Source organism: Solea senegalensis, linkage group LG5, assembly GCF_019176455.1.
Source record: "Solea senegalensis isolate Sse05_10M linkage group LG5, IFAPA_SoseM_1, whole genome shotgun sequence".
Taxonomy (NCBI): domain Eukaryota; kingdom Metazoa; phylum Chordata; class Actinopteri; order Pleuronectiformes; family Soleidae; genus Solea; species Solea senegalensis.
In genome coordinates this window covers 3,952,526-3,975,924 of record NC_058025.1, presented here as the reverse complement: position 1 = coordinate 3,975,924, position 23,399 = coordinate 3,952,526, and the positions used below count along the sequence as shown (strand labels likewise).

Sequence of the window (23,399 nt, the reverse complement as noted above, 5' to 3'; positions counted from 1 at the left end):
GCCGCAGGATCACTTTAGTGCATTTTTGTGCATTCTGCGCCGGTTGTCGGCATATTATGGTCTTAAGAGAAGACAGAATTAATGGGCATTTCTTTTCACCATAAACCAAGGCTAATTTTAGACGTATTATTGCAATTTATCTTTTGTGGAAATGTCTGCAGAGAAGAAACCGCCATCGTGTGTGGTTTCACAACACCATCCAGAGCCTGGACATGACTTAGTGAGTTTCAGTGTTTACTTTGTGAGCTCTGTATGGATGAGAACCGCTTCCAGCAAATGCTTTCTCATGACGGGTTAGGGTAGCTACTTTTTAAGGTAGGGTAAGTGAAGCGGTTCTCCCAGCAATACCCCTCCAAGTTACTCCTCAGTGTGGCTGTTTGTCTCAATAAGACTTTGTCTCAAGTTTTGTATAGACTGCAGGTGTCTTTCATTCTGTCATCAACACAGCATGAAAGAAGTGTGAAGTGAGTGAATCTGTGCTTGTGTGTATTTTATTTGTATTCGTTTTTCAAACACACCCTTCAAAATCAAGTCAGTCAATGGTTCTTCACTTGGTTCTTTATGTTCAGATATTTGAGTCCCATTTCCTCTGATCAAAATACCCATTTATACTTGTATTTAAACTGGCTTTTGGCCATTGGGCTTGGATTTAATTGGCATTCATTCCCAGGTCAAATAACTTGACAACAAAACAGATGTGCATCTAGGCTGTATATTTCAATGTGGAAACCTTCCCTCTTACCAAAGCTTGAACAGATATTTCAATATTAACCACCATGCTGTTTAGATTTCTCTTTCCTCTGACGGTGGGAGTGGTTTTTCCAGCCAGGTTCATGTGGCTTCACAAATCCCAGGTATAACGTGTTATTTCTGTGTGACAGAGGCTTATGTGGATCTAGCAGAGGTCTCTGCGAGTCTGGATCCACCCTTGAGCCACAATTTAGTGCTGTTTACTGACGCACTGACTGACTTACTCCTTGAAGGTCACTGTGGATAAAAACTCCCATCTATGAGGTCATACGTGGCTTTCTTTGTATCGGATTACAAAGAGACTTGAGAGAGGAGGAAGACAAAGGACACAGAGAGAGAGAGACTCAACAGAGATGTTAAGTAGAGGAATTTGATTGACATGGGAGGTGAAATGGATCGGCTGATCTTGTTTTAACACAGGTGCTGCTCAGTTCGGAGCAAAGCCGAAACAAAACAAGACGTTTTAACAAAAATGTTCTGGAAGTGAGTTGTAGAGTTGTCAACAGTAACTATCCTTCCATGTCAGCTCTTCCTATCATTGTGAAGCAGAATTCATTGGTGCAATAGTAATTCCTACTGTGGCTGATGTGTAGTGTGACGTGTCGTACCAGGACATCCTTTGGCATCTCTTTTTACTGCTCAATATGCGGTTGTTTGTCTCAACAAGACGTCAAGCTTTGTATGAGAATAGACTGCACGTGTTGAGGAAACACCGGTTGCAAGGAAGCTGACGTCGTGGGTAGAGTTGATCGAGCTTTTCTTGGTGCCCCAAGGGAAGGAAGGATGCCCAAAAAATGGAAAGGTTATTTTGGTACTATTCCCAATGGAAACGCAAAAAATAATACGTAAGCCAAACTGTTCCATTCAATGCGAACACGGCATTTACATGTTGTGACCACATGTCTGTATAACAAGCTGTGAACTCATATGCTTCCCGCTGGCAAAACACCTCCTCGTCAAGTAGTTTTGGACAAAAGAGTCGTCGAAAAAAAGACGGTAACCATGGAGACTTGCAAGAGAATAATGTCAGGAGGTTCACTGGTATCCACGTACTGTACCGTATTTACACTCTTATCATTCAATGAATAGAATACAAGGACGTTCAAAAGAAGGCCAACTTGGAAAACTAGAATGATTTAACTTAAGAGAAGAGTCAGTCTGTGGAACTGATTCAAATCATTTACTTCTTAAAAACAGTGCACGAATAATGCTTTTCACCTCTGATTTCACCAGCTTTTTTACTTTGTAGTCACTTATGTATTTCGTTGAATTATCTTAGAGGCATTGGATAATGATTGTGTTCTTTGTAATGCTGTTCACTGAGCTGTTTTAAAAAGCTAAAGACTTTGTGTACAGTTCATTGGCATTTATGCAAGCATGTGTGTGTGTGTGTGTAGGTATGTGTGTCCCCTTCTGGCAAGCGACTGAATAAGTAGGAAATTATGACCTTCCCATGCTGCTTGTCCTTAGGTGTATTATGTGTGTGTGTGTGTGTTTATTCTATGTGCATGCACACAGTGACACACCTGCTGCTCTGATGCCTGGCAGCGTCTGAACTGTGTGTGTGTGTGTGTGTGTGTGTGTGACTAACCAGAGTCAGTCATGACACTGAATACATCAGGCTTTAATTTGCACCAGATTCAGGGGAGCAGAGTTGTTTTTGATTATTCCTCAGGATGTAATTATGTCAAGAACTCACCGTATGATAATATGGTGATTCATATTCCTGGTAATAAGTCCACAGTGCAGTATTTGTTGTGATATTTAATGAGAAAAAAAACAAAACAAGTAAAGACTTGAATGAGTTTTCATATGACATGAGAAGTTAAAAAAAAAAAGAATCAAACCCTGCAATAATCTAATTCATAGATTGCTCCTGTTTATTTGTTTGTTTTTCTCCATCACCTTTTTGTCTTTTATCATTTAGTAACATGGTTAAAAACAAAAACATTCCACACTTCAGATGTCAAAGCAGCATTTTCAAAATATCCGTGTTTCTCTCTTCTTCATTCAAGTGCTGTTTTCCTTTGACTCTGAAACTGGCAACCACCATTTTCCCAGCACTAGATCCGTATATATACATACATATCACACAAATGTGACTATTTTCTGGTTTATTTGCTCCATATAGCAAAATCTTTTCAATATCTTTTGCCATTTTATTGACCAAACAAGTAATCAATGAATTGGAAAATGGACAGATTACTAGATTATTAAAATAATCTACATGGAAAGATGGTCTCTTTAGTTCTTTATCCCTCCTCTCCATAATATGGCATAATATCACTGTGACCAATACTGATATTACAAACTGAAGCATATACCAATATTAGTATGATACATTTCATTTTAGACCTTTTTAACTATGAAGCTGTTAACGACACATTTCTGCCATTTCAAGCTGTTTCAAAAACATAAATCTCATACAAAAAAAACCAACATTTCTTCTCCCATAAAGAAGTAGAAATGTAGATTTTTTTCAGTCCTATTACACAATATTTTATACAATAATCTTAATGTTCTCTGGCTTTAAACACTGATACCATTTCCATTACTGTCCTGGATTAAACTGCTGTTCTTCATCCTTATATTTGTATTTTGCATATTCGTTTAAACTGATGAATGTGTTTACTCTGCCTTAAATCATCTGTTCCATAATTTAACCCCCCGAGATTGGAACACACAAATGAAATGAGGGATTACAGGAGAAATAGGATTACAGTTTTTGGAAAAGAAGTCTCTTTTCTCTGTTCAGTGAAAACACCTTGTCTGTGTGTCATTATACTTAATTTACCTCAGATTACAGTCTTATGTTCCCAGTTATCCCCAATGCTGCTGCTGCTGCTGCTGCTGCTGCTGCTGCTGCTGCTGCTGCTGCTGCTGCTAATTAAACCTGGTCCGTTAATCCCCCTGATGAACACAGTGAGGAAACTACTGAAACAATAGCAGGAAAACTGCAAGTGCAATGGCAGACGTGTACATATACACAAATGTGCACATGCACTTGAGTGAGAGTGTGTGTCTGTGTGTGTGTGTGTGTGTGTGTGTGTGTGTGTGTGTGTGAGGAAAAATAAGGACAGTGAGAAAGCACAACGAATGTCATGTTGCTCCACATAATAGGCTCTCATGCCATTCAGGCTCCTTCTTCAGACTTGCTCTGTGACAGAATCGTGGCTGAGAGAGATGACACACACATTCACACACCGAACAGCACACACACAGGTTTGTGCAGCTATTCTTCTTAGTAAACTGCATTGACTTCCATTGGTTTGGACAGCCTGAACAAAGTGTTATTGCGCTCCTTTACTATAACCACTTAGTGCCTACACCTACCATTAACCTAACCACAAATAAAGTCTCGAAACGTAACCAGTTCTTCAGAAATTAGGTTCTGCCTCATTAGGACCAGGTTTTGGTCTCCTTGAGGACTGCTGCTCCTGACAAGGTCAGTGTATATAAGTCGTTTTAGATCTAAATCTAAAACTGGTAAAAAGAGCTGGTTAGGTTAGCAGTTAATTCTCTAAATGCACTATTTTTCAGTGCAGTTCCATATTTATAATATTATGGACTGGTCAGATATTTAGCACCATGAACACACACACACACACACACACTCACACATCAGGCACGCATGCACGCACACACATTCCAGCAGGGTTAATATTCCCGGAATAGCTCAGTTGCCCGTGGACTGAGATGTGACCTGATCACTTTTCCTCTGATCAGGTTCATTTAGTGACTTTTAAGTGTTTTTTAGTCGCGATGAAGCCTTTGAGGCCACAACAAGGCAGCGCTTCACAAAACACAGGTGAGTCAACAAACAGAACAAAACAAACCTGTCACTGATCTTTAGAATCTTAAGAATCTAATGTAGAGCTGTATGTTTACTATAGACCTAGTCCAAACCTAAATATTCTTAAAAGATAATAAAGTAAAATATCTCACAGCTGTATTTGAAGTAGAAGATAAAAGTATCAGTAACTAAAATAAGTAAAAGTATTCGTTTTGTCATCAGTTTATCTCTCGTTTCTTTTTGTGATCCTCATTCAAACATGTCGTATGTGATCACCATCTACTGAGTTTGATTGTTCAATTTAAAAGCTTTTCTAAGTTTCTTCTTTAATTATTTAAAATCAAATTAAGGCCAAACGTAAAAGCATGTGTTCCAAAAAGGAAGCCACTGTCTTAATTGTAATAATACGACATTAATATTAATACTTTTATTTACATAACACCTTTTAAACATGAATTGCAGCTCAAAGAGGCTCACAATGAAAACAAGATGTAAACGATAATAAAAATGCATTTAAAAAGCATAAATAGATGAATAAAAATATGCTAGGGGAAGTGCTTCAAATTTGTTTTTAAAAGCATGCAGGAGGGAAAAAAATTCAATGTAAGGTAGAGTTTTGAAAAACTAATGCATATGACAGAAATAGAGACATTTGTTTTATGTCATCAAGATACTAATCTGAATAAAGCAGTTTTTAGCTGTTTTCTTCTCAAAAGATCTGAGATGTAGAAGTTGCTGCAGAAAACTTTCAGATAAAATCTAAAGAAATGGGCAAAGACAGTGCAGAGATGCTAAAAAAATGAGTATTTTCTTCTTTTCAAAATCAGAATCTGAATATTTAATTAATCTCTGGGGGGGTTGGATGTGTTACATTACATGTCATTTAGCAAAGCGACTTACAATAAAGTAATGTGTGTAATGTGTTACATTTGCTTCTTCAGAATTAGATAAAGCGTATATATATTCTATATTAACATGGAATAGAATATGTGCTAGTCGTTTAAAAGTGTAATTATGCCGTTAAAACCCACTGGGTTTATAAGAGCACAATTATTTCATTAAATCATTCAGTTCACCTTAAGCCAACTAAAGAACTGTATAAAACTAAATAATGACGTCATGATGATGATCTTGCTTTTTCAGCATTTCTGGCAGTAATGTGTTCATAAGTCATGTTATAACTCATGTAAAAGTGGCACAGACTCTTGTGCGTCCTCTCGATAAAAGGCGAGTGCTGTTACTCCATGTTGCTTAAAGGCAAAGGGAGGGAAAAACAGTGAGGCAGCAGAGAGATTAGGCTCTTGATTGCATATGGTTCTCAATTCCGCTCCCTGCCACGGCCAATAACACCGAGGAGACACGATGGTGGCACACAGGAGGAGGAGGTGGAGGTGGAGGTGGAGGGGGGAGAAACAGGGTGGTGGCGAGGTTGAGTGTAATGGAGTCAAGACCCCAAACAGGCTGTCAGATGCTGCTCACTTGCTGCACAGCAGTCACTCCTTTCACACACACACACACAAAGTCCAATATTTCTGCAAAGACAGCTGCTGTGTTGGTGTGTATGAGCATGTGAGTTCCACCCCCCTCCCCCACAAAGATAAATCTTAATTACACAATGGAGTGCAGGCCATGTGCCATCTCATCATACCATGTCAAATCTCATAAGCAACAGCAGAGAGTGTGAGGAGGAGGAGGAGGAGGAGGAGATGAAACTGTGTGAGATGGAGTGAGGAAATGTGTTTGTCTTGTGAAAAAAAAAAATGATGAAGAGTCCGAATTGAAAGGGGGAGAGCGAAAGATGGGGGTCACAACAATATAAAGGGAATTGTTTTTATATGAAATGTCTCCATCAGCTTGTTTTGGATCAGATCTTTTTTATTGTATCTGAATATCTGCTGATACAGATCCAACATCCACTACTTGTTTTTACCTTAATAACAAAACAAGTTGTCAGTAAAATTTTAATAATATATAATAAGAATAATATTCCTGACTGAAGTCGCTGCTGCTGCTGCTGCAGGGAGGGAAAGTGGGGGAGAGCAGACGAGTGCAGGTGTCACCAGATCTGTTTGTGTACAACATGTTGTTCAACTGTGACTGAAATATTGAAACTAACGTTTGTTGAACACGTGATTTGACATCATGGTATTTACTTTGACATGCTGTACAAACACTGATGAGGGCCATTGTTGTAAACTCATGTTACAGCCATGTTCACCCACCATATGTGAGTGAGTGAGTGAGTGAGTGAGTGAGTGAGTGAGTGTTCCTGGTAATACTTACTGCAGAGAAGACAGAACAAACTGAAGTGGAGTGGCATGGAATGACCTCCAAGATCACATAAGTAATACATCTGTGTAACTGCCAATCTAAATAATCTCAGATTATTTAAAAAAAAAAGAAAAGCGCACTCAGCCCTGATGCAAAATCAGGATCAGGACGTCACCTACTAGTTCGTCCCGATCCTTCTAGGAACATGAAAGACGTGTTTTGTCATCACCGCTTTCGCTCCTCGTCAACATTCGCTGCTGCTACCAATGACTGGGTCTACTTTCTGAAAGCATAAGCCGGCGCATGAATACACACGTTTTAACATGTCATAGAAAAGAAAGGGGCTGGTGGCATTGTTGTGTCCTGCTGAGTCATCGTGTCCAGCGTGATCTCTAAAAAAAAAAACAAAAAAAAACCCCAGCCCCCCCAGAGTAATGGTTAATCGCGGAAAGTGTGGTTTCAGGGTAAGTGTACCTGTACACAGGTTGGGCCTGCTTGTGGTCAGATGCAGTGGGTTTTGGCGTGCTGTGGTGTGACAGGGCCAGTCAGGCGCACATGGAGCTTGTTGTTGTAGCCGTGGCGATGAAGAAATCCCTGTACAAACAGCTTTCAGCTCTGTTGGCTGGGAGAAGAGTTGGGGCAGCTCTCCCAGAATAAAAGCTCTTGTCCTTTTGTTTCCACTGCTGTTGTCTTTCCACCGCTGTGGGTTTTTTGGAGTCTGGTCTGTGTGTGCTCCTGCTTGTATGTGACATTTTTGTGACTATTCTGGACCTTTTGGTGTCGCCAACCTGACATCTCGCAGAGATACTGTCCAAGACAGTGTTAACACAGGAAGTGTCATTTCTTGAGCCAGTTTAGTGAAAAGTTGTACCAGGAACCGGAAGTCTATATAACTCAGTTCTACTATATTCTGTTTTATTTTCACGGTTGATGACTGAATGGTTACGTCACGTCACAGGATCATTTTGTGTTTACGCACACTAGTAACACAAGTAAACCACAATCTGCGACTATTCAGCGAAGGATTAATGCTCGAGCAAACTTCAAAGTAATAGTTAGACAAACTTAAGGTTTAAATCAAGTGACAAACACTTAATTTTACAAGATACCAGGTACTACAGTTGTGTATAAGCCTCTATGGAGTGGCATCATTAGCAATCATTTTACTGATACAGAAACTCTTATTGAGAGTAATGTACATTTTGCTGCAAGGAGGCCATGGTTCTCTCCACTGTAATAAAAGCGTTTGTTAAGCCCCATCCCCCGCGAAAGGATAATTGGCCAGATTATCGTCCCAATCTGGCCCTTCCGACAATCTGATTTTAGGATGGTTTGAACAGATTATCTGGCCCAATTATCCTGTAGTATGAGGGGTTAACAGACACAATTTTAACATCACAGTCTTCCCGATTTTAAATCGTGAGCAGAACCCTGTAATAACACACGAGAGCGAGTTGACCGGGAAAGCGTACTTTTGTTGAGAACTGTAACTTGTATAAGCCAAGTTGATTTCTTGTTCTCAGCCATGAGTTCATCCACAGTTTCTGTTTTCGCCGACAGTCCACCTGCATGTCTGTTTACATTCTGAAATCACGTTAAATCACGCAGGGTTTCCCAAATCCCTGTGTGTGGTCCTTTGTCTTGACTGGATCGTGTAGTCTGTGCTTTCTCAGGATTAAAATTTTGCTTAATTTTAAATCAGTTACAAAGTTTGTTGTGTCTATAGTCTCCCCTGTTTTTAAAATGAAGTCATATTTGAAAAGTGACCTTGTTTCTCTGGGATTATTTAGCACATAAATGAATAAATGCATTCTTAAAAGTGATGATAGCAGTGTCTTGAGTTTGTAGCTATTATTATTTTAACCATTACAAATGTTAAGTGGAGTTTCTGTTAGCACTGGAGCTGAGAGACTGCACTGCAGCAGAAATGTTAGCTTCGCTAAAGCAGTCAAAACATGCTGCTTTAGACGGTTTTATTGTCACTTTCTTTATACATGATACACGTCGTTAGATTTACTGTAGTTCCTAAAAGTGAAATGCTTGTCTGCCTCGATGACTAAAGAGCAAACTACACAGTGCAGTGTTGCACGCAGTCACCGATCACAGCTAGCTTTATCGTCATTAGTCAGATGCTTGGGTGTCAGAGAATGGCAGCTAACTGCGCTAACTGTCTGCTTCCAGCTGTTCCAGAGCAAAGTTGGAAGAAACAAAACATAAATATTAATAATGGCGCCGCTTGTGTAGATGCGTATCGATACTTTGGCACTGAAAAAAATGAGGAAGTGCTACCAATTTGGTAGTGGTTTTTGATACCTGTTAGCCTCTATGTGCTACATGTGAATCCCAGAGTAGCTCAGAAGCTCCACAAAGTCTTCCTGATTGTGTCTGTAGCAGGATAATTGGCTGCGGTCAGTCATGCTGTCACTCAGGCCTGCAGCAGATGTGACTGCCGTGTAATCGAGGTCTTACATATGCTCTGTCCCTCTGTCTTTTTTCTTTTTTTTTTACAGTGAATACAAGATAAGGAGAAAAAAAGAAGCCCATATTGAAATTTAAACACGGTTTCTCATATAAATGTGCACACATAAAGGCTCACACACTCACACTCAGCTGGCTGCACATAAAGAGTATCTAAGGAGTGGAACACTGACATAATTTAATGCCTCAGTGCGTTCAACATCCGCTCTCTCTTTCCCCAGCTCTTCATCTCATCCAGTTGAAGATGAAGTCAATGAATAACATGAAGTGTTTCCGTCAGTGTGTCCTTAGCATTTGAATTATGTCTGAATGTGTGCGAGCCATTTACAAGATGCTGTGGTTTTGGTTTTTAAACTAGGTTTGGGTTCAACGTTACTTATTTTTTGTTTTGCTGAGGTATTAGTGAGACATTTAGCCCTCACATGGTATTATTTGTCAGTTTGTTATCTAACCAAACTTGGATAAACACCACAAAGCTGACAGAATCTCATTTCACACAACGCAACCCTTCTCATGTCTTGAAGGACAAGAAAGCATTGTCTTTTTTTTTTTTTTTTACAGGTGCACTCCACGGTCAAACACAGACTGTGTTATTATGATAAGAGTCTGGTCCAGCTGTCTGTTTGCTGTCACTTCTGTGTGCTCAGGTTACACCTCCATTATCTGGAGAAGACTGACTGCCTTCTCCCTGTCTTCATTTGTGCAGGCACAGAAATCGTGGATAGAAAGAGCCTTCAGCAAGAGAGAATGTGTTCATATCATAGTGAGCGCCAAAGACCCCCATAGGTGAGTAAGAATGCTTTTGTTTGTACAGTATATCCACATGATGTCAAATTAGACAACTGTATTCTAACTCTTCTATTTACATCAAACTTATTTGCTAAAAGTATTTACAGTGTACAGATACTTTAGGAACAGTGTACAGTTGGTTCTCAAACTGTGGCACGTGTACCACCAGTGGTACGTGAGCTTCCTCTGGTGGTACTTGGAGGAAAATCAGAAATTCACACAAAAATTATAATAAATTACATAATAATAATAATAATAATAATGATAACTAGAGGCACGCTCCATCTTAATCTAGTTTCACTATACCAGTGTGTGAAGTATATGAGAGGAAGAGGAGGATGATGAAAGAGCAAAAGATCTTATTGGGAATAAGTTACACCACTGTACATTATTTTAACGTTGGCGATAATGGAGTTACTTCAAGAGAACTCAGTTTTTTCTCAGTACCTGATGTAAAAAGTTTAAGAACCACCGCACTATACAAATGAGCCAAAACCTTTAACATGATCCATTTTAGCAGCACTCTCAGGAGCGTAACCCCTCATTCATTCATTCAGTATGCACATAAAATGTTCCTGCTCCAGATGGACGATAAAGTTCTATTCTGTTCCATTGGAATGGGTAAAAGTGAGTTATAAGTTACTACTTACTGTCTCATTTTATTCTACAAAGTCAGTGCTTTGTTGTTTTTATCCAAAAATCTGTACAACAGCTTTGATGAACACACCCAGAAAGTCAAGGCTAAGGCCTGGGACACACACAGTCCTGATGGTCGACTGACACCACGAGCAAACGCCACGCTGCCTAGACTGAATGCACGTCAGTTAATGGTAAATTGATTATTAGCAGGTGGCGGAGAGGAGAAGAGAAAGACCTCTTTGGCGACGGTGTCGTCACACAGATGGCCGCACTCACAGCTCCTGATGGTCATGTCGTAGCTTTACTCGCGTCCAAGTGTCCACATGAAATAAATGAAAGCGCGGAAGAAGGATAGGATGGAATAGAATGGCATAAACTGTATTTCCCCCAGTGGGAATTTGTCATTGAAATTGTTCTTCTATAGCACATTTAAATATAACCTCAGTGGCTGCACAAACAATACAGAGATAAACATTTACAGCGAGACAATCAGGAGTAAAGCTTTCGCTAAGATAAACTGTAGGAGCCTTTCCCTCTGTTTGTATATTCTCATTCTTCAATTTAACTTGCTCATTCATATCGTGTTTTGTGTTCTCATTTTATGTGATTAATGATGGCCCAGTTCCTGTATATGGTGCAGGTGCTGCAGCCTGGGAAAACATACAGTCTTTAGACCAGGAGACAGTTTCAGAATATTTTCGATGACGCCGTTTTTGTACGACCATGACGAGCCATTAAATTGACGTATTTTCATGCAAACACAAGTGTCTGTCGCGCTCAGTCGTCCCAAGAATGATTCCACGGTCACTACATAAACGCTGCAGAATTAACAGAAGATTGACAGTCAAAAATATGTCTATAAACGCATAATCAAAACCAAGGTATCCTTCTCAACATTCAGACAAAATTCAAAATACAACGTTTTGGTCAAATAAACGGCCAATCACAGCGATCTCTCTCGCTGACGGATGCCAATTTAGACTTAACGCGCTGAATCAGCCGTAAATCTGGCTCTGCCAACACTAACAAGGGCCAACGGTGGCGCACACGCTGTGCCGGCGAGGGCTTTGGACGGTCATCAACTGCCTGACAGCTGACACACACTCACACATAAGGAGGACATGCCACTGCTTGTTAGGTAAACAGAATTAGCATAACTAGAGGAAAGCAGGAGGAAATCATGAGCAGGCGGAGGAGGGGGGCGACATGTTCCTCAAGATCAAATCTGCGTCTTTTTTTTTTTTTTTTTCGTCAAAAACACTTGTGCCTCAAGCCGAAGGAAGAAGCAAAGTACCTTTGGTTAAAGATGACGGAAACATGAAGTGAAAATCAAAGCGTCCCTGATTCCCTTTCCTCCCAGAGCTCCCACTCCATCCTGCGAGGGGTGCGCTCAGCACTTACGAGTAGGAATACCACGATTGATACTGTACAATTGAGCTGTCACTCTGCTGCTGAATCCTGATTTGCCGAGGGGGCAAAGCAAAGACGAGGGAGAGATAGACAGAGATTTGTGAAGAGTTGAAGGCAAAACTAGACCAAGGTAATGGAAGATTTTCGGCTGCACAGATTCTTCTCTTCCTCTCAGTCACACGGGAAAAAAACAAAATAGTTGATAAACTAACAGAAATGACTTCAGTTGGAAACACCCGGATCATTCAAACTGATGTGAGGGAGTAATGTGAGTCTGTTACTTTGCTTTAATTGTTTACGCTGCATGTAAAAACTCTCCAGTGCCGACCAATCAAATTACATTTAATGACATTTCAAGCATCAGCACAGGTGCAAGCCAATGAAGTCATGTTGATGTGTTCAAGTTGAAACAGTGCATCGTCCAACCGCAGCTCTCGTTTCCCCTCTGACGGCGTTTTTGTCCGAATGGCAGACATCATGTCATCATCACGTGTCGCTGCCTCCAGCATCAAGAGTCAACTCTGCCCACTGTCAAGTACAGATGAGGCGATATGATGTTTATTGTTGGTTCCATACGGGTCAAAAACGCTGGATCGGATATCCGACACGATCCTGAAGTCTCATTTACACTTCACGGAGCGCAGGATGTAAAGAGGCACGACCAGAATGCGAGTGAAACAAAAACAGCTGTATAAAAGACGTCAAATGACATGATATCGGAAGATATTCAGGATTGTGAATCATTGCTAATAATGAAATAAATACAATCAGACCGAGTTGGAAAATAAAGAGATTTAGAGCGAAATAAAATGGTGTACCAGAATGAATGGAGAAAATCGAATTTCTCTGTAACAGTGTGTGAAGGAAGTGAGGAAGAGGAGGAGGATGATGAGAGAGCAAATTATCTGATTGGGAATAAATCTGGTCTGTGTGTATGTGCCCTGGCGATCTGTCCCCGCCTTTTTATGTCAGCTGGGATTGGCACCAGCGCGCCCCCGCCGTGACCCTCATGTGAAGCGGCAGAAGATGGATGGATGAAATGAATCTGCCTCCTGTGAAAAGTCCATACTTGACTTTGCTCGGCTTTTATATACCACTGTATCCCGGGAGAGCTCGATATATTCTCAGGTGGAACTTGGTGTAAAAAGCGTGAAATCCACTGGTTTAACAAAAAAGAAAAAAAATCATTATACATCACGATTCTGTATTCCTATGCCCCCCAGTACATGTAAGTACAGACAGTGACTACAGCAGCCCTCGCACTCTTTTCCCCCCTCTCATCTTCACTGTTATACAACCCTTTTCTCATCGCCGCTCACCGCTCCAGTGGCTTTGCTCGAGGCTCATACCTGTCAGAGTTCCACTTATTCTCTGGCAAACAGTGTGTAACGCACCAATCTCCCCTCCACTCTTAACCCCCGCTCTCCGCTCGTCCAGGTGCTGCTGTGGACGTCTGATAGGTCAACACGTGGGCCTGCCCCCCGGCATCTCCTCCAGTCAGAATGACAAGGCGGAGCGCGTGGCCAAGAACGACAGCCTGTCGGAGAAGTGGTCGATCAGCAAGCACACGCAGCTCAGTCCCACCGATGCCTTCGGCACCATCGAGTTCCAGGGAGGAGGACACTCCAACAAAGCCATGGTGACTCTCATAACCTCTCAGAAACCTTGATTTTTACACACACACACTGGTTATCGAGACCCGAAATACACTTGAAACATAGTTTAAATCCAGAATGAAAGAGTCCTCCAGTCCAGTATGTCCCCTCAATCCAGCTCGTCTTTGAGTGAAGCACACACCTCGTTAAAATGCATCGCACGTATGGAGAATGACATGACTGCATCACATCGGCGTGTCTAAAGGTAACCTCGGAATTAAATTACTATAAGTACTATGTAATTACATATAATTATTATTAGGGCTGCCAGTCGGTTTTAAATATGAACTCATTAATCAAGTATTTGCTGTGATGAATCACCGTGAGACGACAGTTTTACTCACAAATCAAGACGACACAACAGTCATCGTCACATAATAGCGTGAAATTTGATTCGGAATTTTATTATGAAATACACAACTATACATTTAATTTATAGTACAAATTAGGCCTGCAACGATCGATTGAGTTTTTTTTCTTTGATTTTTCAGCTTCTTAAATGTGAATATTTTCATAGACAAACTAACTTTTTAAGAGCATCATCATTTTGAGGTTTGGGAAACATTAAACCATATTTTTCAACATTCTCTGACATTTTATGGACTAAATGATTCATTTATTAATGGAGGAAATCAGTGACAGATTAATCGCTTGTGTTTTAACGTGAAACGTTTCACCGAGTTCTAATGAGACAATTTGTCCTGTGACGTTTTATGTGGAAAAACGATAAAAGATAAATTACACTTCTATGTTACAATGTCATAATAACATGAAAACGTAGTGATTATCATGTTTTCTTGTCCTGGTCTGGCAGTAACCACATCATACTGTATGTCCTCCAACATACTGGTTTGTCGTATGATTAAGTCAAAATTGGCTTTGATTCAATCCCAGGGTTAAATAATGAATCCAGACACGCCAGGTAAAGTCACAGACATGCTGTGAAACAGATACTCTATAATGTATGTGGTTATCACATGAAATGTGGAAGTCAATATGCAGAGGCAGGGCTTACACATAGCCACAGTGAGTGTATGTAGTGTAAATATCTTCCCTGTTTGCACGTGTCTCTGTGCATCATCTCGTTTTCTGGCGTTTGCAGTACGTGCGAGTGTCTTACGACACCAAGCCTGACCTGCTGCTGCACCTGATGACCAAGGAATGGCAGCTGGACCTGCCCAAGCTGCTCATCTCCGTCCACGGAGGTCTGCAGAACTTTGAATTACAACCCAAACTCAAGCAGGTCTTCGGCAAAGGGCTCATCAAGGCTGCCATGACGACGGGAGCCTGGATTTTCACTGGCGGGGTCAACACGGGTAAAATACCGCACACATTCTGTATCATTTATTTATACAAACTGTTTGACCACATATAGTGCATCAGTCTGACTGTGTCCACAATTAACATGACTATGATGTGGAGGAAAAACCTTTTAATACTACTTAATGATGTTAATATAAGATTCTTTAGTGTCATTTCACAGTGTTATTAAAAATACAGACAATGATGTGAAAAGATGTACAATCTTTTAGCAAAATACGCAATGTGATAAATAGAAGAAGGGGAAAATAACCCTTAAATAACCCTTAAATTAATATCATTCCCATGAATTACTTTAGAGCTGCATAAGCAAAAAGGAGTGCAAGTTGGGAATGGCTCACAAAGATATTCTCAAAAGCCTGGCATTGCAAGGAATCATTATTACCAAAGTTAGGAATTATATCCACAGATTCAGCTAAACTTGGTTAAATAGTATTGTTGTTATTATTAGTGTCACTTTGTCTTCAGTGCTTGTACATCACATATTGTATTGTTTCTCACTCTCAAACAGAGAAGTTATTGAGTTATTGATTAAATTATCAGACTGGGAAAAGAAGAAGAAGAAAAGAGATCAGAGCAATAATGTTTGACAAGATGGAGAGAGAACGAAATAACAAAAATGCCGCTGGCTGTCGCGTGCACTTACCTGAATACAGAAAGGGATAGGAGGTAAGATTTAGTGACAGAATGAGTGCATGGGGAAACAAGAAAGAAAGGAAGAGAGAGAGATGCTGAATAATAGATAGATAGTAACCACCATTACATTGTCACTGTGCTTCTGACAAAATCACAATTAAAATACAGGTGGAAAACACTGCAGGGCAGATCAACCTCTGGTAATTAGAAACCAGTTAATCCCCCTCTTTCAGCGTGTTCACAAATCCCTGCTCCTTTTACAGTGAAAGAGGCTTTTTTTTTTTTTTTTATGACAAAACTCATCTCATTTCTGTGCTTCTGTCTCGACACACAGGTGTGATTCGTCACGTGGGCGATGCGTTAAAAGACCACGCCTCCAAATCAAGAGGGAAGATCTGCACCATCGGCATCGCTCCCTGGGGCATCGTAGAAAATCAAGAGGATCTCGTCGGGAAAGATGTAAGTCTGTGGAAAACAAAGAATAAAACAGTCTGCGTGTTTATGTCAGAGTTATTACGCGCCGTCCACAGTTGTTGGCGCCTGTGAATTGCTCTTAACAGTTTATGAACCGCGGTGGCGAGTAAACCACATCCAATCTGTGACAAAGTCTCCCTCAAAGTGAAGCGGACAGCTGGCGGAACCACATGGGACCGCGGCGCATACGCCGACTCATCCGAACCTTGGGAATCAATGTTATAATGCAGTTAAAGTTTCATCACAAAGTGCCGCGCCGCTGAACGCGCCGGGCCGAGCCAATTAATGCTGGTGGCTGGAAATGAGATGATAAACTGCTGAAGCTTCGTTTCATATGTGATTAGTCTCAACTGTATAATGACCAAATGAGTTTATCTCCCATTGTCAGGCCCAGTAGAACAAATCCACACTAAAGAAACTTGTTCTTTTATTTGTAATTGAGGTTTTGTCTGAATAAAACCTGCACAATAAAAAAAACACCATAAAAAGCTTAAAATATAGTTAAAAATGCAAAGGCAAATGTCCAATATGTCTATTTACTGTACATCTGGATTATCTGGCTCAAATGGATCACTTTAATAAAAAACAAAAGTTATTCAGTTCAATTTTATTTCTATAGTGCCAAATCACGGCCAACATTATCTCAAGGCTCTGCGCATAAAGTAATTTAGAAAACCTTTACAATATTATAGCGAGAAGAAGACAAAGCCAATAATTCACACAATGAGCAAGCAAAAAAACCCTCATTTCCTTTTAACAGGAATAAATCTCTTGAAAGAACCAGACCCCAAAAATGCAGCATCTGCCTAGACAGGTTGTGGTGAAAGGAACAATGGGGGCCAGAGAGAGGTGAGGTAGAGACAGAAGATAAAGACAAGGAGTAAGAATTAGTGACAAACTGAGGACTCCTCTGCTCCACCCTCCCGTTCTCAAACCTTCACATACATTCATATGTTCCCTCTCCTACTGTTTCTGCCATTTCTTCCTTCGTTTTCATTGGTTTATGCCTCGAGTTTGTGTGTTCAGAGCCTTTCCTCTTAGTGTGTGTAACAAGACTCCTCATCCAAGAACACAGGACATACAAAAGTGTTATTCCAAGGCTACGAAACCCATATTATTTTTTATTATGTACATATTTAACGGCCGCATATTCAGTTTTTACCAAAAAAAAAACCTCCTGAAAAATGACACATTGTTTTAACGCTGTCCTTGACGGATCCATCCACTGACTTCTTTCACTCTTTACATTACCTGACCTGAATTCCTGAAGCCGCATCGCTTCAGAAAATATTGTAATAAGTGCCTGATGGCGATGTTTGAACTTTTGTTTGTCGTGCGTTCAGTTTTTTCATGCCTTTTTTTAATTTATTTTTTTATGAAAACAGCTGGTGAAGGTGAAAAACAAGACGCTCAATCCCCGAGGCGATTTAGTCGCATGGAAAGAAAGCTGCTGTTGTTAGACAAGTGCACTTACACAGGCACACATCTTTCATACTCGTAACCCTCATGTCGTTCTTCATTGATTTATCTCTGTACTTAAAGACTGCGGACAAAACACGTTGAAGTAGTGTTGTCTTTACTCTTAGTCCATGGTTAAGTTTCCAGGTTTACCTTGAACCTTCTCCGTAAACTCCAATTGTCCCAGAACACAGCTGCTGTTCTCCATAATCTCGCACCTGCAAACCTCTCCAACCTCCATTATATCTACCGTTTTACCCACATTCTCTGATCTTTCCCCTCACTACACCTCCACGGGCTCAGGAGCTTTTTAGCCAAGAAGCTCCTCATCTCTGGAACGCTCTCCTTACAACCTGTCAGGCACACAGACTCTGAAAAACACAACCCAGACTAAAGGGAAAAAGTCAAAAGTCTTTAATGTAAAAAAACTGGCTCGGTACACGTCGAGTTCAGTCGGAGCAGAGAGGTGTTAAAAAAACGCTCAGTAACACTCGCGGGTCAAACGCAGGCACAGCATCACACAGAAAAACAAAACATACCAGGAAAAACACAGGGAAACGCTCACACTGGGGTGAAGATGATCTGAGAAGCAACAACTATTTATACACAAGAGGGGAAGGGGCACCGAGACACAGGAGCAAGGAGTTACACGAGCAGGGAAAATTGACAGGATGTTGCAATGAAAACAGACTAAACCAAGAAAATAGAGCAAGAAATGACAGAAACAAAGCAATTCCTGCATCAAACCCCTCATGTTTGTGTTGATTTGCCTTATTTGTAAGGCGACCTTGAAAGGCACCTAATGTGTTATCACGATGGTTTCGTCTCATGCTTGAATAAGGTGGTGCGTCCGTACCAGACCATGTCCAACCCGATGAGCAAGCTGACGGTTCTGAACAGCCTCCACTCCCACTTCATCCTGGCAGACAACGGCACCACGGGGAAGTACGGCGCGGAGGTCAAACTGCGACGGCAGCTGGAGAAACACATCTCCCTGCAGAAGATCAACACACGTGAGTGGGATTTACGCTCACTTTTATCACGCTGACTCAGGTTTGAAAAGATGTTTTTAAAGTAATCCAGCGCCAGCGTGACGCCAATATCCTTGATTTAACAACGACACCACTCTGGGTTAATTGGGTTCATGTTGGCCAACGGGACTAAAGTGATTATAACTTGCTTTAACACAATCCTACTGATAGACAGTGTGTGTATTTAGTGAGGTGACATAAGTGGAGTCAGAAAACACAAAGAAGGACCAATGAATCAATCAATTCTTCTGCTTATACTGTAAAACGATGCTTCTTGTGCTCCTGCTGTATACACACAAACGCTCCCTCAGTTAGGTCTGGTAGTTTTGCTTCACAGAGCCTGTTTTCGGATGAAAGACGCAGCGTACAAATCATGTCCATGAAGATGAAACGGAGGCAGAATAATCATCAAGTCTGGTTTGATTCTGTTTTTCTTGTGCAGCTTGTCTGTCTTTATTTCAGAGCTGACATACATTATGCTCGTTAAAGGGCAACAATGGTATATTTGAGTACTGTGTGTTTGAGGCTGCACACACACACACACACACGCACACACACGCACACTTAATTTTGCGATTTTGTCCACAATCTGACGACGTGTCGCGATGCATTTCTTTGTTTCCATGTTTCACATTTACACCCTCGCTGGCAAACAAATGGATTTGCATTAAACACAAAATGCCTCTCTCTGCTCTCACACACACACACACACACACACAGACACACACAAGCACAGGGAAAGCTCTCACATACACTTTAAATGCATTTCATAACAGCTTCTCACAGCAGTTTTTAACAAAAGTGTCAGCGCCAAGAACAAACCTGAGTCAGCGAGACGACGTTTATTTGTTCTTGTTGTCAACATAAAGCAATTTTATTGTTATTTCCTCAGTGTGTGCAGGTTTTAACATAAATGCATATTTAATTAGTGGAAATATTTGTTAGTAAATGTTAGTAAATACACGGTTACTCTACAAAGGGCAATATCATGCCTGTCAATGACATTTGTGTCGACGGTATCAGATGTAGAACGTATAAAGTCCTGTGAATAACATAATTAACCTTTTCTGTATGCACTTAAGATAAGGGTTGTGCTTTAAGGAAGTCCACCATTTTGTGCCGCCGTGTATCTTCAGCAGCACAGTTTTTGTAAGCAGACGGTGTGAACATACACATAATCCAAGACAGTGTGGAACAGACGTGTAAGTGGCAGGTGTCGACGGAGACAGAGGTTGGAGGATATAGGGACAAATCCACTGTGGAGCAGCCAAAACAAGGTTAGCAGGAAACGCAGTTCGACGCCTCCTCTGTTTATCTTCCAATTTCATGACGTGTGGTCTTCCCTTTGTCATCCTATGCCTGGACTCAGTACAAATGGGGCTGGGAAGGCAAAGGGACGCCCCGGCGTCGTACGAGCAGCCGGGATACAAATCTAATTCAAATCCATCATGTGATTCTCTTTAACCTATGTTTGGAACCAAGGTGAGCACTTCCTGTAGATGTATGGAGTTCTTCTGGTGAGGAAGGTGACTGTGTGTCACCACGTGTGACGCGTATCTGCTGCTGTCTGACCACAACACAGAGGTACGGCTCAGACCTAAGAGATCCACTCGCAACCGTTCAGACCTGCATGAAAATGTTTGTCATGGATCTAACTGTACAGATGAGGCAGAGTGGACCCCATGGTGACGAGACCGGCAGAGGGTGATCTGAGGGAACGAGAGGGAGCTTGGGGATGAAGGAGGTCAGAAAGGCAGGAGGGTGAAAGGTTGTGCAGAGGAGAGCCGTATAATGTAATAGTGTATCAGCATAAGTGGTGGAGGGACATAAAAGAGCTGATTAAATCAAAGCGCTGCTCTTGCTCCTGTAACTATGTTCAAATGTAAGTTTTTAACCAGCAGAAAGAAGAAAATGTGGCGATCAGTGTTAATAGTGTGGTGGTGGAGACAAGTAAATGAACCGAGAAGAGTTAAAATACTGGAAAACTGCAGCAGATCAGAGTGAGTGGGTCTAGAATCTTTATTTGTATGGGTTACATTTATGCATACTCAGGAATTTGGACACCAAATGTGCTTTTTTTTGTGGTTGGATGTGAGGAAGCATGCAGAATACAGTGGATATACTGGACCTGAGCTCACTCACAGGTGGGACGTTCATATCAGGACAAGACAAGGTCAGAGAGGCATCACCTAGTCTCTCACATCATAATCTGAAGGTCAGCAGTGTCCGAGGTCACATCAGTTACCAGCGTCTGCTCTGTTAACCTCTCTGTCAGGTCGACATCAGTGTCAATCTGAGGTGAATTTACTTGGGAAGCGTTTTATACGTTACCATGACGCTAATCCAGTACTTTTGGCCAAGGCAGCACTGGAGACAAATCAGAGTAAATAAATAAATATTCACTTTTAAGTATTCATGGCTGTAATATTGAGGCTCATTCATCATTTTAAAGTTCTTTACATGAGTCAAAACTGGCACAGCTCTGATCCTGAAGCCTTAATTTTAAAAAAGAGAATAGAGTAATAGTAAATATCTTCAATTAAATCTGTTGTTTCGTCGCGTGGATTCATATTTCAGTGTTTCTGTTTGTACGATGTATTCTCTGCCTCCTCATTCACCACTGTCGTGTTGGCACATTAGGACCCTTTTTTCTTTTTTATTTGATTATAGTGAAATGAGGAGCGCGTCAATTTTCCTCACAGCAGGGATCCTGTGGGATTTGAGTGTAGCCTGAGATGCTGTCAAAGAATGTAAAGGAGGGAGAGAGCCGTTTAGCTCGAACGTCCTAAAGTGTAGGTTTGTCAGTTTTATATACGCCACACATAACCACAAGCTTTTAAAAAAAAAACAGTCACGCACCGTTTCCAAACACAACATGAAAGACGTGTGGTTAAGAGATATGCATAATCTCCCCCTGTGGTACATTTGTGATGTCTGAGCAATCGTGGAGCTAATCCCGCTGCAGCTCTGTGCAGTTTTCCATGTAACGCTGTCGTCATGTGACCGCTGGAAACGCTGGAGCAATAAAATTAGCCTTTTACATAATATTATTATTATAACCAGCTCCAGATTTACCTTTTTTTTTTGCAATGGTTTGCCCACATACCTTCATACTTGATTGCAGATACACAGATTGATAGATTAATCCCCAAATGGAAATTAAGTTAAATCCTGGACAACAAACAAACACATAATACTCCACAATAGGATTTAAAGATATATACAATTAACTAAATAACTGTACTATGGGTCTCAAATAACAGTGATTTAAAAAATGGGAGTCGTATTACTGAAGTGATCTAATTGATATACACACAATATTTAAGTCTATATGATAATAATACTATATAGTTTATATATATATATATCGCTGAACGCAGCCATTTGGCATGCCCACATCCCTCCTACCACGTAAATGTACTGTTCTCAGTCGGAAAGCAGGGCTTTACCATTCCAAACTGTACCATACTGTACTGTACCATGATGTAAACACGGCCTGTGATTGCTCAGCGTTTGTCTCTTTGTAGAGAGCTGCTAATAGTGTTTGACTAAAGTTTGTCCATGGTTGGATTTGACACTTTGGTGCCAGCGTGTTTGCTTTCCCACTGAAGTGAACTCCGACTGAACTCCTTTATTGTTCGCTTCAGAAAATACTCATAGATGTTTGGCTTTAAATACTTTTATATACTTTTATAAACTTGAGTCTTTTGGCTGAATGGCTGCTTTTTTTTTTTTTCTCTCATCTCTTTTTTTGAGCTGATGACGACTCGTCGTGTAGCTTCTTATAAAACTCATTACAGCTCAACATTCCCAGACAGTGGTGTTGGCCCATCACCTTTTCTGTTATGTCATTATTTGACACATAGAAACCAAAATGGAGCATCAGCCATTTCAAAATCTCTACCTCTCTCTCTCTCTCCCTCTCTCTCTCTCTCTCTCTCTCTCTCTCTCTCTCTCTCTCTCTCTCTCTCTCTCTCTCTCTCTCTCTCTCTCTCTCCCTCTCTCTCTCTCTCTCTCCTACATCCTTGTTTTGTTCTCCATCACCACTAACTTTGAAAAGGATGATGGGAACTCCAGTGTTTGCCCCAGAGGACCTAAGACTCAAGATTCAAGGTTGCTTTAAATCAGGGGTGTCAAACTCTGGCCCACGGGCCAAATTTGGCCCACAGTGTAATTATATTTGGCCCACGAGGCCATAACGAATGACCGCCGGTATTATACAGCACCTGTTTCTCTAATATACATGTGTCAATATCAAGCGCCCAGGACAGAAGTGGCCAACCACGTCATTTTACGTGGCTGCGAGTGCTTAATTGATCTTAAAAAAAGTTGCCTTATAATAAATCTTAATAAATGTTATTATATAAATAATAAAAATAAATAGTGCACTGACTTTAAACTACATTTTCACAGTGCATGGCAATTATGTTATTATCCCGCAAAATGACGGCATCCCGCCAATAGTGTTTACATTAGTGTTTAATTACTACTACAAGTGAGATTGAGCAGATTGAGAAATATCCGCAAATGATCCTTAAATGTTCAGAATGTAAAAGATTGATGCAGAAAAACAAACAGTATTTCCTTTGTGTCTGTAATCAAAGAGTACAATCTACCTTTACACCACATACACATTTTTTATTTTTTGGTTATTTATTTATAGACAATGTTTTAATCAGATATCATATCTTAAAA

The 23,399-nt window shown here is 40.7% G+C and overlaps 1 protein-coding gene across 10 annotated transcripts in view; it reads left to right on the top strand.

The window, feature by feature from the left end:
* Nucleotides 1-23,399, top strand: part of trpm3 (transient receptor potential cation channel, subfamily M, member 3) — a 175,066-nt gene that overhangs the window by 79,327 nt on the left and 72,340 nt on the right. For all 10 annotated transcript variants that reach the window (XM_044025451.1, XM_044025450.1, XM_044025447.1 and 7 more), the window contains exons 2-6: nucleotides 9,999-10,078; nucleotides 13,568-13,769; nucleotides 14,888-15,101; nucleotides 16,076-16,200; nucleotides 18,515-18,686. In XM_044025451.1, coding sequence (XP_043881386.1) covers nucleotides 9,999-10,078; nucleotides 13,568-13,769; nucleotides 14,888-15,101; nucleotides 16,076-16,200; nucleotides 18,515-18,686 — 793 coding nt within the window. The remainder of the gene's footprint in view (nucleotides 1-9,998; nucleotides 10,079-13,567; nucleotides 13,770-14,887; nucleotides 15,102-16,075; nucleotides 16,201-18,514; nucleotides 18,687-23,399) is intronic.